The sequence below is a fragment of the Eublepharis macularius genome, chromosome 9, assembly GCF_028583425.1.
Source record: "Eublepharis macularius isolate TG4126 chromosome 9, MPM_Emac_v1.0, whole genome shotgun sequence".
NCBI lineage: Eukaryota > Metazoa > Chordata > Lepidosauria > Squamata > Eublepharidae > Eublepharis > Eublepharis macularius.
Window position 1 is genome coordinate 55,984,244 of NC_072798.1, and position 15,321 is coordinate 55,999,564.

The following is a 15,321-nucleotide window of genomic DNA, read 5'->3' on the forward strand; positions in this document are numbered from 1 at the left end:
CTATAATTCCCAGATCTCTCAAATCTAAGCAGGAGTTAGTGCTGGTTTTTCCCACTTTAGTCCAAGGACTAACAGTGCTTCACAAACATTATTTCCTCTCACAGAGGATTCTCTGGCTGACCCTCTCTGGTCAAAAGCCAGACTCCAACTCTCTTTCACTCTCTTGTTTACTCTCCAACTCTCACTGACAGCTTCCCCAACATTCCATCCCCAACTGCCATTTCAGGCTAGCCACATGGGAGGGGGAAGGAAACATGTCAATCATACTTTCACTTCTGGAAATCTCAGCATCTGAAGCTGAGTTCATCACATGTCCCACCCTTAAAGACCATTGCATTAGGAGTGGTGCTACAAACCTCTCCATTGCAATGTTGTGAGTCATGTGAAACCAAAGTTATGACAATTAAACAGCATTAACACTGTGGAAGATTCCTTTTGACATATGCTACTTGAGCTTGCTAGTTCATGGTCTCCTGTTGGGTGTATATTGATGCTCATTTCAAAACAAAATTTGTAAAATCACTTTCATCCCATTTTGGCTTGATTTTTTTTTATAGTCACATTATCTGAACACAGAAAACCTGGTATTAAAATGACATTAATTGAGAAATTGCTTCAATATTAAACCCTTTAAATAGAATCACTGAAATTATACTACAAAACCATAAATCAAGATTCCACATTTGGGTAACATTTTGGCTTATTTTGCAATTATATCTACTTGAAAAGTACCCCATAAGATTCAGCCAACAGAGACTTGCCAAACTGCAAATTCACAAATAGAATATGAACAACTTTCTCCTATTATCACCAGCATTTGGAAAATTCATTCAGAGCTCTCGCAGCTTCCTATGTAGGCAGAAGCCAAGACAGGGCAGTAATTTGTAACAAATAGGGCAACCTGTGTGAATCCCATAGTCAGGACTCTTGAAAGTTTCAGAGCTAATTCTAGAGTATCATTCAGAATAAGAATACGCCAAGTGGCATTTTCTAGGACTTGATTAGATACTATCACATGAAACAAGAATTGCTTCAAACCTCTGCCATGTTTGACATAGCATGTCACTAATGTGGAGTTAATCACACATGATAAAGGTGCATGCTTAGATTTTATTATACACTGTGGAATTGGGAGTATTAATACTTCAATTATTTATATTCTGCCTTTCTGTAAAACATAAATTGAATTGGTCACATTGTATAACTTAAATGCTATAGTTTTGCATAAAACTATTTTTTACGTATTCAAAGTGTTCCTAAAATATTTTTAGTGAACTTGGAAAGAGTTTAATCAGAATAATTCCATTGTTTCTATGCTATTGCTTTTGCTATTGTTGGTTGCTTTTGGGAAATTTGAGGAGCCTCCCAAAAATGTTATTCTTTCACCAAAATCTAGTAAGAAGAAATTACATTTCATTACACTTTTGTTTTGCTTCTGATCAGATAAAACAAAAATCTCCCCTACTTTACTGTGTGTGTGTAAACAGTGTTTAATCCCATACCCAAAAAAGAAGACACAACCACCAAGACTGGATCAAACTAAGTCTTTATTAATTATTTAAAAGGCTTCACTGCAGTGGGTAAGGTATATTTACCCTATTAGTACAGGTACCCTAAGAGGCTGCCCCAATGAGTTAGTCTGACTCCAAGCCCAGAGCACTACATGGCTGCTCTTCATTTGTCCTTGTTTACATACCAAAATTGTACATAGAGATGCTGCCAATTGAGGCCATTCCCCTACACCAGGCAACATGAAGGACTGAAAGTTCTCTCCCCAAGCACGTGGATTGGACAACCCAAAATGTCCAATTTGGTTACCTCTCTCTATCCTAAGTTGCCTCAGGATGCTTGCCAATCTAATTAACATACCAGTGAGCCCATACTAAACCTTAGTTAGGCCTTTACCAACATGCTCTGACCAGGCTTAGTTAATTCTGAAAAAAGGACTAACTCAAGACTGATTGGAGACAGAAGCGATCAGCTAATTCCATACTGTACTTAGAGAGAGGGTGGGGAGTTCTTTCAGCAAAAGGTGGGAAGATGAGAGACTACTATTTTTAAATAGCCTGTTCCAAGTGACCCCCTGACTGGCTGAGTAGCATCAGGATATCCTACCCACACAGTAGTCTTGTGCTTTCCTTTTTCAAAGTGAGGGACTCTGAAAAGCAGCTCCTAGTGATTACAGAAACCAGTCTTCTTCACAATGGAAATCTGTTTAGTTTTTATCAAAATATTTTCTAAAAACTTTCAGATGAGATTGATTTTAGTAGGAGTTTGATGAATTATGTCTCCATTCTGTCACTTTGTGTTAGATTCAGTCATCTTTATGGGCATTAGTGAGACATGAAAATTAGCCATTGTGCTGTTCTAAATATTACTGTGATAAGGAAAGGACCATCAGTAACTTGATTAATGTTTCCAATTATGAAGACGCTCTTACTAGATTCCAGATAATTTGTCTGCACAGTTGCTTAGGAGGAGATTGAACCCCACAAGGACAATAATATATTATCTATCTTTTGTGTGTATTTTATAGTAGTTTGCCTGCTTCCTTGGAGCCAGAAAGCATTGGTTTTGGCAGTGTCAGTAGCAGCCAGGATTCTCTGCACAAAGCTCCCAAGAAGAAAGGAATCAAGTCTTCAATAGGACGTTTGTTCGGTAAAAAAGAGAAGGCTCGACTTGGACAGCTCAGTAAGGAATTAGTTGCACCAGGCTCAGGTTGCTGGTTTCCAGCCATTTTTTTGTTGATGGTGTGACTTCTTTTTCTATTTTGTTTTGCTTTTCCAAACACTCATCCCTATCTTTCAAGTGGTGAAATTGTTCCCACATTTCCTATTACTGTAACTAGTAGTGTCTGTCATGAAATTCATCATGTTTTTCTAACTGAACAATTTCAGGGCTAGGACAAGATTTTTTTTTTTTTGTAGACCACATTTTTTTAATCATTTGAATCATTCATTTGTTCTGAAATGCTTTGCCATGGAAGACAATCCAGATACAAACCTTGGATAGTAAACATGTCAATCTGCACACTGGGGTAACATGTCCGCATCATCAATTGTGATTTTAACATCAATCTGATTGAAAACTCAGCAAGAACTTCAAGTTCTGTGAAATTTAGACATTCTTACATCATTTTGAGGATCTTGGTTCTGGTAAAAAATATTGTTTGTTATCCCTGCTGATTTTTTTTGCTAATCAGCCAGTATAGTTACTCTTTTTTGTCCAGCATGAGAATAGTGTTCCTCACCCATTCTTTTATTATCCAGACAGCTCTAGATTAGCATAACCCCTTATGCAACTGTCAAAATTCCTCTGTTCCTTATTTTGCCATCTTCTTCTATCTCCCATTGCAATGAAAGTTTTGTGTTGACCAACAGGAACAGTCAATAAGAGCTTCTCTCTCTGTTTTTGTTTTTTTATTCATTCTGTCTCTCCTTCATGCACATTTTCACACACCTCCCTGAAACAACTTCAAGAAATAATTCAAGAGACAAAAATCTGCTTTCTGGAAATAGGTTATTTGAAACTTGTTTCCTTTTTGTTATTAAAATTATTGTATACTGTCACAGTGCTAAAAACACCACATTGAAAACATATAAGAGATGAAAGTAGCTGTTGACCTTGATGCCCAGAATATGTCCAGAAGAGGCATTATGGAGCCTCTTACAATACGAAGTACATAGTATCTTAATTTCTTGTACTTCATTATATTGTTTCAAGTTTACTGTTATATTGTGGGGAGCTGTGAATTTGGTGAAGTACTATTATTGTACTGTATAGTTATTTTAACATGATCCCTTAAAGAAAAAGTCTTTGTTTTAGTTTCACTTTTCACTTGTTAAGTTGGTTGATGGGTGTGGCTAGTTATGGCCTAACAGGACCCAGACCGGGCCCTGTCTGATCATAATTACACTTCTCACTTTCTGTAATCCCATTCCCCCAGCTGGAGTGAGGAATCCCTTGCTACCACCCTTCCCCGCTCCCCTACTGGCCACTATTCACCAGCTCAACAGTGGGGAAAGGTTTGGGAACGTGCCTCTTGAGTGAGCTTCCAGGACAGCACAATGATGTCACTTCCCAGGAGTGATGTCATCGTGCCACCAACAGAGAACTCCCACATTTCGCAGCAGGCTATTTTGGGCCCCAAACGGGCAGAACTGTGCCATTTCAGGCTGAAATTGGCCCTCTGTGAAGCGCATGCATGCTCCTGCACCTGCACGATCAAGTTGCCTGGAAGTGAAGGTGAGTGCCTCCTGCTGGGAGTGTAAGGGGACCTAGTAACCCTATTCCCTTTACTTAGAAAATAGCCACTGTTTTCAAACTGCATAGGTTGCAGATACTCCAAATATGTTGCCTAACCTAAAAAAAACTACACTTGTTTTATTAGTTCTAGTTTTCTGTTTAAAACAGTAGCATATAGAGGCCCCATCAGAGTTAGACTTAGGGGCAAAACGCTCAGGGGCTGAACTGGCTTCAGTGCCCCTGGCATTTCCACTCTTATACTGAAAATGATGTCATTTTCCAGCATGAAGGAAGAACTACAGGGCACTCTGAAGCCAAAAAATGCTTATTTGGAGGCTTCCGCGGAAAAGCCGGATGTTCTGAAGCCTTCAAATGGGTGATTTTTTTGCTTCAGCACACCCTGTGGATCTTCCTTCGTACCAAAAAATGACATCATTTTCCAGCACAAGAGAGGAAATGCAGGGCACCCTGAAGCCAATTCAGTGGGACAGGGGAATGTGCATGCATTTCTCTCACCCCATGCCCCTCCAGCCAAGTAAGTGGGGCCAGGGGGCAGATGGAAGCATGGGCTCCTCCAACCCTGGTGGGGGGGGTGGCAAGCCTACATGATGTAACAGCACAACAGAATGCACATGTGCAAAATGTGTATGAATTAGTAAGTTACTGGCACCCCCATCTCCCAACATCCACCAATGGCCAGGGGGATCTGGCAAATCTAGGAAAGCTGCTGGCAGCTGAAGAGAGGATGTCATGACCAACTGGAACTCAAAAGCATAATGTAAACACCCAAGCAAGATACGGGGGAAGAGCCATGAGAAGCTCACTTTCCAGAACAGCCAAAACTGCCCCTGGAAATGCTGCTCCTGGGTGACAGAAGACCCCGCCCCACACACAGGGCCAGCCTGAGGGAGGAATCAGTCAGACTCAGCCACAGGAGGAGAACAGCCCTCCAGTCAGAGGTGTGCCACAGGAGGAAGAATCTAGGAATATCAGCCCCCCCCCCCAATCAGTGGAAATCTCTGATGGATACAGGGCTGCGAACTGGATCTGCTGGAATGTTTCAAAGTTTATGTAGCAATGAGCGTCAGATGGGAGTTTTCATTATACTAGCAATGTCCGAATACAATCTTCCATGTTTATGGACAATAAGAGAAAGAGAACCTATTTTTGAATCCTCATATGTTCCATGATAGGAATATTTTTTGGCTTACTGTGGACTGTGGTAGTTCTTACCAATTATGCTTTGCTCTAAAGGCTGCTTCTTCTAAAATGGCTTATACTAGAATACAAAGCACAGGCGTATTGCATCTGCTTTAAAAGTACATATATGCATGATATGATGTCCTTTCAAGATACCTGTGGTCAATGATTCACACTTTGTGGCCACACTTGTGTGCATTTTAAATGTAAAAGACTCATTTCTTGCATGCATGAATCCTTCATAACAAGCATGATATATGACTGTGTACCTGTACTGAGATATCTGTACTTAAACGGAAAGCATAAGAACACGCTCTATGATAGTTTCTTATAAAGGCAGTGATCAAATCTAAAGCTGAAAATCATATAGTTTATTGCCTTTTTTGGCAGTACAATAGGATACTTTCCTTTTTTGTCTTTAAACATGAAAACATGTTTTAACTAAAACTTGCTACATGTGTCTTTGGCCGTGGAAATATTTGTCAAAGATTAACTTTCAAAATCCTGTAATAAGCTTAATACATTTTTAAAAAATCGTTTGTTAATTTTTCACATACCTTTTCAATTTGATCTACTTTAAAAGACTTTACATGGCAAGTTGCTATCTACTTGGCTAAACATGATAGAGAGAACTTGTCCAGAACAAAATGCCTATAACTTCCATAGGGAAGCATTCTTCATGTCAAAATTCCACCATTTTAAAAGTTTACAATGGAAACTGTCTTCTTTTCTTTTTCTTCTTCATCCTTTGAAATTTCTGTCTCTTTGTTAAGTCATTTGACTATGTCTTTCTTACTCTCAGGAGATAGTACAGTTAAGCATATTTACTCTGTGAGGTATGAGCTGGATTTGACCTGCTGTATATTGGACTCCAGTCTATGGTATCTAGGCTATGCTTCTTTTATGTGCCTTTATCCAACAATCCATAGGGAGAGAGATGAACAGCAGGGTCTTTTTCAGACAGCAGAAGGTATATGGAAGAGGAAGAGGTAATCTTGATGTGTACATTCATTCCACTTTCACTTCCAATGAACAAACTGTGCAACTTTTTTATAGTTTCAAAAATCTGAAGAACCTGTTTGGCCAGGTTTGGCAAAAGACATGGGAAATTGTACCTCTCTCCAATCACTCTAAGCTATTTTTATTCTGCAGGAGGCTACTGTAGGAATACAGCCATCAAATGTTATTCATTCCCCATTGCATAAGCAGTCAGTTTCTTTTTCATGAATTTGGGGATCATCATATAGTTGCTATTCAATCTTTAGTATAAAATATGATTAACCTCTAGTGTAATCAACAACAACAACAACAACAACATTTGATTTATCTACCACCCCACAGGACAACTTAACACCCACTCAGAGCAGTTTACAAAGTATGTCATTATTATCCCCACAAAAATCACCCTGTGAGGTGGGTGGAGCTGTGACTGACCCAAGTCCAAATAGCTGTGACTGACCCAAGGTCACTCAGAGCCAAACTACAAGTGACGCCTTACACAGGTTGGACACTTGTCAGCTTCCCTCAAGTTTTGATGGGAAATGTAGGCGCCCTGGTTTTACAGCTTGGCTCGCCGTTACAGCTGCAAGACCAGGATGCCTACATTTCCCATCAAAACTTGAGGGAAGCCGACTAGTGTCCAACCTGTGTAAGATGTCACTTATAGTTTGGCTCTCAGCTGGCTTCAAGTGGAGGAGTGAGGAATCACACCCGGTTCTCCAGATTAGAGTCAATGTTCCCTCTAAGCTTTGCAGTGTTGTGAGCTAAAAATCTACTTTGTGAGCTGAAACAACAACTTTAATTAGTTTTGAGTGCACCTCCTTAAAAAAAAAATTACAATCAAATTGTTTTGATTACAATCAAAACAATTTAACAATAAAAGCCATTAGGTAAAAGGGCCACAAAAATCAGAGTATACTTCTGTATAAAAATAGATATGTCCATGCTGATTACAAAGGGGTAGTTGTATTAGTCTGTTGCTACAAAATAAAGCAGACACACAATGGCACCTTAAAGACTAGCACATTTATTTCAAGATGAGCTTTTGTGAGTCAATGCTTACTTCTTCAGCCTCCTTCTGCACCAAGGCCAAGTTAAATGACGCCTTCACCATGGTGGTGGCTGAGGCGCTACCTCCTCTCCTCAGCTCTCTGGGGCTGAGGGGATCCTAGCGATTTCAGGCTGCTTGGGTCAGGCCAGACCCGATCGCTCAGCTCTGCTCTGTTCCCCAGCTAGAGAGCCAGCAGTGGCTGGAGGCACTCTCTGGCACCACCCTGGGAGCCAAACCAGCCACAGCCAGGAAGGGAGGAGAGAAGTGGGATGAGGCTCCATCCCTGCTCCATCCCTATAGGGCCTACCTGCAGATGCTGCTTGACTGGGAGGGCGGGGCCGCCTGAGGGTTAGTATCTGTGAGCTACATCTGAGAAGCTGTGAGCAGAGGAGTCAGAATCTGTGAGCGATTGCTCACGTGCTCACATTAGTGGGAACACTGATTAGAGTCCCAGCACTCGTAACCACTACATCAAACTGGCACCAAATTAGAGTCAGAGACCTTTTCAATATCTTTATAAAAACAGCAAAACCCCAGATGAACTATGTATGAAATCACTTTCCTCTGAGTGTTTGCCATTTAAAATTGACAGGCATTAAGCATTATTTTTCAAGCACCACAGGAAGTCCTTTTCAGAAATCCCAATTGTTTGTAGCGGAAGTGTTTATATTCCTTGGTTATTGAGATCTTTATCTGACAAGCAGGCATTCAAGGAATATTTCTTCCACCTGCAAGAAGCTAAGCCAGATACAATCTTTTTTGATAGATATTGTAGGGATTTTTGTGAGCTGAACACATACATCCTCTGATAGTTTTAAAAATGCATTTAAACCTCTAATATGGTTTCCTTGTAAATGGTCCTATTCATCCTAGTATAGGTTGCAATTAAGTAAGTGACTTTAGAATTTATAGTCCTGGAGATTTTTTTTTTCAAAAATCAAATTTAAATTTCACAAACAAAATGTGAAGCTAATAGAACACATGAAAAGAATCACAAGGGGAAAATGTATTTCCTTTTTTAACACAGGAGGCTACATAGAAACAGAAGCTGCAGTGCAGGATTCTCTGGGACTGAGTAAACTTGGAACACAGGCAGAGAAAGACCGAAGACTAAAGAAAAAGTAAGTCATGCTCCTTTCATGATGTCATGTGTTGTTAAAACATTCCCTTGACCCTGGGTTGGTGTCAATTGCATCTTTTAGTAGACCCAGTAGGTATTTGTCTCAGTATTAACCTATCTGATGAACAAAACTGATAATACATTTTATAATGATATACTTTATTATAATTGACAAAATGGCAAGTGAGTTCAGAATTTTAAAGAAGTGTGTTTGCAAAAACAAGTTTCAGTGGTACCTGTGCCAGAGGCAGTTTCAATGTCTAAACAGTGATTTCTGTTTCTTTATGTGGAAAATGAGGAAGGGAAATGTTTTTATTTACCAACAAGTAGTATATTATAACATGCAAATATTCTTCACTAGCACCAATGACTTTTTTATGCCATGAAGGTGACAAACTAGATTTTTGTATACACAAATTATAGGATAATTACATGGTTATTTGTAAAATTAATACTTTCTGGCAGATGCTATGACTCAAGACAAAAAGATATGGCAAAATATAATTATTTTTTTCTCAATCCTTTCATGCTGTGTAGAGAAAAAAACATGATTTAAAGAAACATGCAGTATAGAAGCTTTAAAAATAATATTTAATGTTTTAAAGTGTTAACATCTTGCTCATGTTGGTCCAATTTGTACCTGTCCAAACAAATCAATAAGGTTTGGATTGCACAAAAGAAGTGGTGGGACAAGTACGTTTAGCCATCAGTGGGAGCCAAAGCCAGTCTATTTGCTCCTGCTCCTCATCTGTTTTGGTCCTGATGCGTCTTGTGTGTTGAGGTCAAATGTGCTTTTGAATGTCTGCAAAGCACTTTTCTCTTCTGTTGATCCTTTACATTGCTTCATGATGACTTAGAATACTTACAGTTTGTCATTGACAGCTACTGCATAGGTGTAGTCCAGTATTTGACCAAGTTTATTTCTAGTTTTTCTAAGAACAATTTTTTTCCTGTACTATCTGTGGCTACCAGGAACATGTTCTTTTGTTGTTTATTATGACTATTCAGCCTGTAAACATCCTGCTACAGTAATCTAAGGTGTCAATATACAAACAAGTTTTACTAGATTTTGCCATTACAGTCTAGATTGATCATGAAAAGGGTTGGTAATGAGAACAAAAATCTTTTTGCTTGGGAGTTTAGTATTGCCTTCCATAATTGACCTTTGTATCACTGCCTATTTTGGTTTATTTTATTTTCATTCTTCCTTATGACCAAGTTACTAAGAGTTCAATAGGACATATGATTTGCCCTTGGAACAGAATATCCTAATAGGAATTGTAGAATATAATTTTTCTAAGAGGTCAGTTCACTGATAATTGATCTAATCTGTATATTTAATATATACACTTCCCTAATAATTCATTTCATTTGCAGTATTTGCTTTCAATTACATTCCCCACAAAATATCAGCTAAAGAGTCACAATAACATCAGTAAACGGGATTTATAGCTCTTAACCAACGTTCCCTCTAAGCTGTGCAGTGTTGTGAGCCAGAAATCTACTTTATGAGTTGAAACAATAACATGCATTTAAGTTGTGAGTGTGCCTCCTTTTAAAAAAAATGTATTACAATCTACAAACATACAACAGACTAATTTGTATTGTTTCTCACACAGAAACAACAGTCATTCATACATGGTTTCTAAATATCAAACGGGATGAGGCAAGAACAAAGTGACCCAAATCCAAAATATTCAGGTGCTGCCAGAAATGGACAGGCACTTTGGTATCCGTAGGTGAAACCCTAGGGTTACCACTCTCAAGGTGTGTCCTGGAGTTTTCCTGGAATTACAAATGATCTCCAGACTAAGCAGAAGACAGAGAAGCTCTATTTTCTCTGATAAAATAGGAGCTGGCTATTCCTGTAGCCAAAAGAAAGAAAAAACTTCAAATGCTGTGGTACACCCATCTCTTTTAACACCATCCACAATTTTCTTCTGAAATTATCTAGTGTGCTCCATTAATCATAGTAAATTATTGCAATCTGATCTTTAGTGCCTCTTCCTTTTCTGAATACAGGTTGAACAATAGGCATTTCTTGTTTCATATATGGTGAGAATCCTTGTTGTAGAATCTTGAGCATTGCTTTACATGTGTGGGAAATTAATGCAATTGTCCAAAGGTTGCTGCAATCTTTGGCATCTCCTTTTTTTGGTATTGGAATATAGATTAAACTTTTCCAGTCTGTGGGCCATTGTTTTATTTTCCATATTTGTTGACATATTCTTCTTAAGATTTTAATGGACTAGGTTTCTGTAGCTTGAAATAGGCTCTATTGATATCCCATATATGCCAGGTGATTTGTTTCTCCCAGTTGCTTTGAGTTAAGCTTTTACTTCACTTTTTAAAATTGTAGGCTCTTTAGCAAAAGATTCTTCTTTGAAGGAATCTGCCACCCTTTCATCTCTTCTGCATAGTTCTTCAGTGTATTGTTTCCATCTTTTCTCTATGCAGTACTGAATACTGCAACCTATATGCAGAACATATCATAAGTATAGCTGGATAAGGTTTATTTATTTGTTTGTTTGTTTAATGTTTATGCTACTCTTCAGTTAAGAAGTTGAAGTGGTTCACATCAATAACCAATTACATCTGTTAAAATTAGAGGTGAGCACAAACAAAAAAAATGGCAGTTCATTGTGGTTTATCACAGTTCACAAACCACAAACCACAAACTTTCATGAACTTACCCCGGTTTGCAAACCGGTTCATTTGGTTCGTGAAAACATCACTTCTGGGTCAGCAGAAAGTCTGCAGAGAGCCCCCACCCCACCCCCGGTTGTCTAGGAAACTGATTGGTGCCAGGCTGACTGCAGTGATGAACCAAAATATGAACCAAATGAACTGGGCTAAAATTCATCACGGTTCATGAGAAATGAGCTCCCACGAACTAGCCTGGTTCGTGAACCATGAACTGGCCTGGATCATGATGAACTTTGGCTCGTGATTTGGTTCATACCCACCTCTAGTTAAAATCAATGAAACATAACGTTTTGGAGGTTGTTAATTCATAGGGTCACCATGAATTGGAAGCAACCTGATGGCACATAAAACACACACATAGGACTTATTTATTATTAAAGAGAAGTGTGTCAGTCTGTATACTCTTAGTGCTTTCTTAGAGCTTTCAATAATTAATATAAAAATGTCTCAAGTCTTGTTTACAAGTATCTTTGTACTCAGAGATGTGGATGACTCTACTGTCTTGTCTATCTCACATCCTTCATCTCTATTTGAGAATAGCCAGGGTTCTTGGTAGCCCAGAAAAGGATTCTGCATTGATAATCCTGTCCTGCAAGGAAAGACTAAGGATACAGACTAAATAGCAAAAGAAAGACACTACTTTTGAGCTTCTTTTCTTGAACACTAGAAGTGGTCCATGATCTCACTGTAATGCAGCAAAGTAACACAGCCCTGGTGAATCAGAAACACAGTCCTGGTGAATCAGCATTTCTTTTCCTGATGATTAATTTGACATTATTCAGAGTACGCTTCTTAAGTCTACTTGGATTCTTTCTCAAAGCAGTAGTTAGTTCTACTTCAAATGGCCGTATCAGCATGGCTGGGAAGCAGCATGGTGTTATCATAAACCGAAGTGTGATACTTTATTCTACAACTAGTTGAGGTTAATTGGAAGAGATAGTGCATGGGGTAATTCATAGTAATGGTGACAAATACACATATAATATAAAAGCCACAGCCATGTATACTATCATGGTGGCTTGAAAAGGGTATGAATGATCATAGGAATAGTTACAGCTGTTCCTATGATGACGATGACAACGACGATGAAAGTAAGTCTAGGCAGTTTCTGACTAAGATCCAGTTCCCGTTTGGTAATATCTCAGACTGGATTCTTTGAGCCAAAAGTTATGCTCAGTTATACATATATGCTTCTGACTGGTTTCAGTGAAATTTGGAAGTGGAAAAAATTGATTGTAAACTTAAATTTATATATTTTTTGTTAGAGAAAACAGAAATATCAATATTTGTATTCTGGAGGATTCGATTCAGAATTCATTTGAATTGAAAAGCAAACTATTAATTTCCACGATCAGTCAACATTTCCAAATCTCCAAGAATTGCCCAACCTGGAATAGGCAACTCTATAAAAAGGGATAGAAAGGGGTCTAGAAAAGCTTTCAAATTTGCTTGTAGAACCAGATAAGGATCAGTGTTATACAAAATCTGAAATTGCACTATTCAGTTGAAAACTGCCATTGGCTATTATTGTCTATGGCTCCAAAGTGGTGCCTTTTTGTGTCTATGGTTGAAATCCTTTGCCTTGGAAAGCAGATTGGAAAAGTGTTATTTTATACAGGAAGTAACGATGATGACTGCATTAGGATCATGCCTACTTGGTGCCACTCAACCATTTAAGTTTCCCAGAGCTGAGCAACTAGTGTCCACAGCTAGTAAGCATGCTTTCTGGCTACATTTTGAGGAGATCAGGAAGCTAGATTACTGAATTCCTGCCCTTTGAAATAGGGAGAAGCTGATTCCATCTCCTTCCTCTGAGGCAGAAAGTCCCTACCCCCATTAATAGAAAACAGAGTTCCATTTCCATGTTAGCCATGTAGGCTCATCATCTGTCCTTACAAAGTACTTGTGAATCCTAGAAGTTCCTGGATCCTAAGTGAGCTAGATTATCTTCAGTTAACCATTAAATTGCTATATAGTGCCTTATGTTTAGTTTGCTCTATACACACATTGTGATGTGGCTGTTCTGAATTACTTGTACAATTTCTATGAGTGCATTAGATCGAGCTGGAGGTTGGAGTGAAAATTCAGCTGAATCGAGGTCTCTGCAGCCAAGGCTGCTGCATGTGGGTCCCTTTCACACTGCAGCAGCTGTTCAAACTGCATGTGGATCCACTCCCTTGTTCTATGTCCTCCACATGCTCTATCAAGTCCATTTTATTTTTGTTGACTTTTTAATTAGACTAGTTTGGGTTGTCTTTAACAAATAATAATTTTGTCTATTGTCAAGTACAAAATGTCGATTTTAATGAGTCTAGTAATTAAATGCAATTTTAAAACAAATCAAAATTACATTCATTGTATTAAGGTATGATTACTATCCACCTATTTTTTTTCTTATTCTTATGACTGAAATAATCTGTTACTGTAGCCACTAAGAATGCATGCTTTTCCTGAGCCCTTAAGAACATTTATTATCTCATGCCACTTAACTACTCTTAATTGTACATTATTCACTAAAGCCTATTGTGGCATGGAATTTGTGATTGTTTCTGTGTCAGGGCTCATAATAAGCCATTATATATTAGCAGCCGCAACGTCCACCAAGGCAGTATTTATTCTGTTTAATGGCCATAACCTGCCCCTCCCTTCTCCAAAACAACGTAAAATATAAGATTTAATTATCTTGATCAAGGCATATAAATATACAATCCTTAGAGACTAGGGCTGAATCCACACACCCTCGGAGCATCCCGGCGTTGCACTAAATGTTCACTAAACACCTGGAAGTATAGCGTCTTTCTAGCGCAATTCAGAAATCGCGCTAGAAAGACGCTATACTTCCGGGTGTTTAGCAAACATTTAGTGCAACACCGGGACGCTCTGAGGGCATGTGGATTCAGCCTAGGTTTATATGGATTTCGGTTTTTTAATCATACAAAAAGAGGGTTGGATTTTTATGAGTTCTGGGCAAGAAGAAACAAAGCAGAGGTCCTAGTCCTTTCATCAGCTGTGTTTTCATAGTGTCCTGCTCACATAAGCATGGAACTGTACACACGAACAAGAGAACATGTTGTATGTTGCCTTACAACAGTAAAGTTATATTTTTAGTAATTGTACGTTTTGTGCATTCTAAAATTAAGTGCTGACCTTCAAAAATGATCTTTGTATAAGAAACATATGTCTAAAAGTATGGAAACACATCAAAAGACACTCTTGATGCAAATTCTAAATCATTTTTGTAATTTAATGCTAGCTAAATGCATTTACTCTGTATGGGAATATGTATTTAGTTTTAAAAGAGGGGGATACATTTCATTTTCTTTAAGATTACCATTCTTGCTATACCGCTTCTTTAATTTTTTAATCTATCATATGATTTTCTTTATGGACTGACATATGTTCATTAATATTTGTGTGCTTTTCTTTTCCATCCATCTCTCTTCATCTCATGAAAAGCACAACTGGGTAAGTTAAATCATAATGGTTGCTGATCATGACCATTTTCAGCACCATATTTGAATTTCTTATTTTATTTCCTTTATTATTATTTCTTTATTTTTATATAATCACTTTATGTTGCAAATCTATGTGGAAAGTTAAATCAAACTGAATTTTTAATTATTCTAAGCTGGACAACATTTGAGGTCTCTTCAAGGTTTACTCATGTTTTTTCTCACCCATCAAATGTGTGCATGTATTAAATGAATTGAGTGAAATCCTAGATACCTGAAATAAGTCACAAAGGCTTCATTGCACCTTTGTGCTATAGATGTATTAGTCTACTCATTCATTTGTTCATTCAGTTGTTTTACATGAGCTGCATATAGAACAACAATATTTTATAATAATAATTTAATAATAGCAATATTTGTATATACTGCTCTACTAGACAGAATCCCACTCAGATTGGTGAACAAATCAGTGTTATTATTATCCCCACTATACAACTGGGGAGCTGGGGCTGAGAGGAGTAGTTTACCCACGGTTACCTGCTGAGCTA

At 38.2% G+C, this 15,321-nt stretch overlaps 1 protein-coding gene across 5 annotated transcripts in view; it reads left to right on the forward strand.

Annotated features, from left to right (window-relative positions):
* Positions 1-15,321, forward strand: part of PPFIA2 (PTPRF interacting protein alpha 2) — a 366,803-nt gene that overhangs the window by 319,808 nt on the left and 31,674 nt on the right. For 4 of the 5 annotated variants that reach the window (XM_054988848.1, XM_054988847.1, XM_054988851.1 and 1 more), the window contains 2 exons: positions 2,537-2,691; positions 8,523-8,616. In XM_054988848.1, coding sequence (XP_054844823.1) covers positions 2,537-2,691; positions 8,523-8,616 — 249 coding nt within the window. Of the gene's footprint in view, positions 1-2,536; positions 2,692-8,522; positions 8,617-14,777; positions 14,787-15,321 lie in introns of all 5 variants that reach the window. The other variant, XM_054988849.1, reaches the window with a different exon arrangement.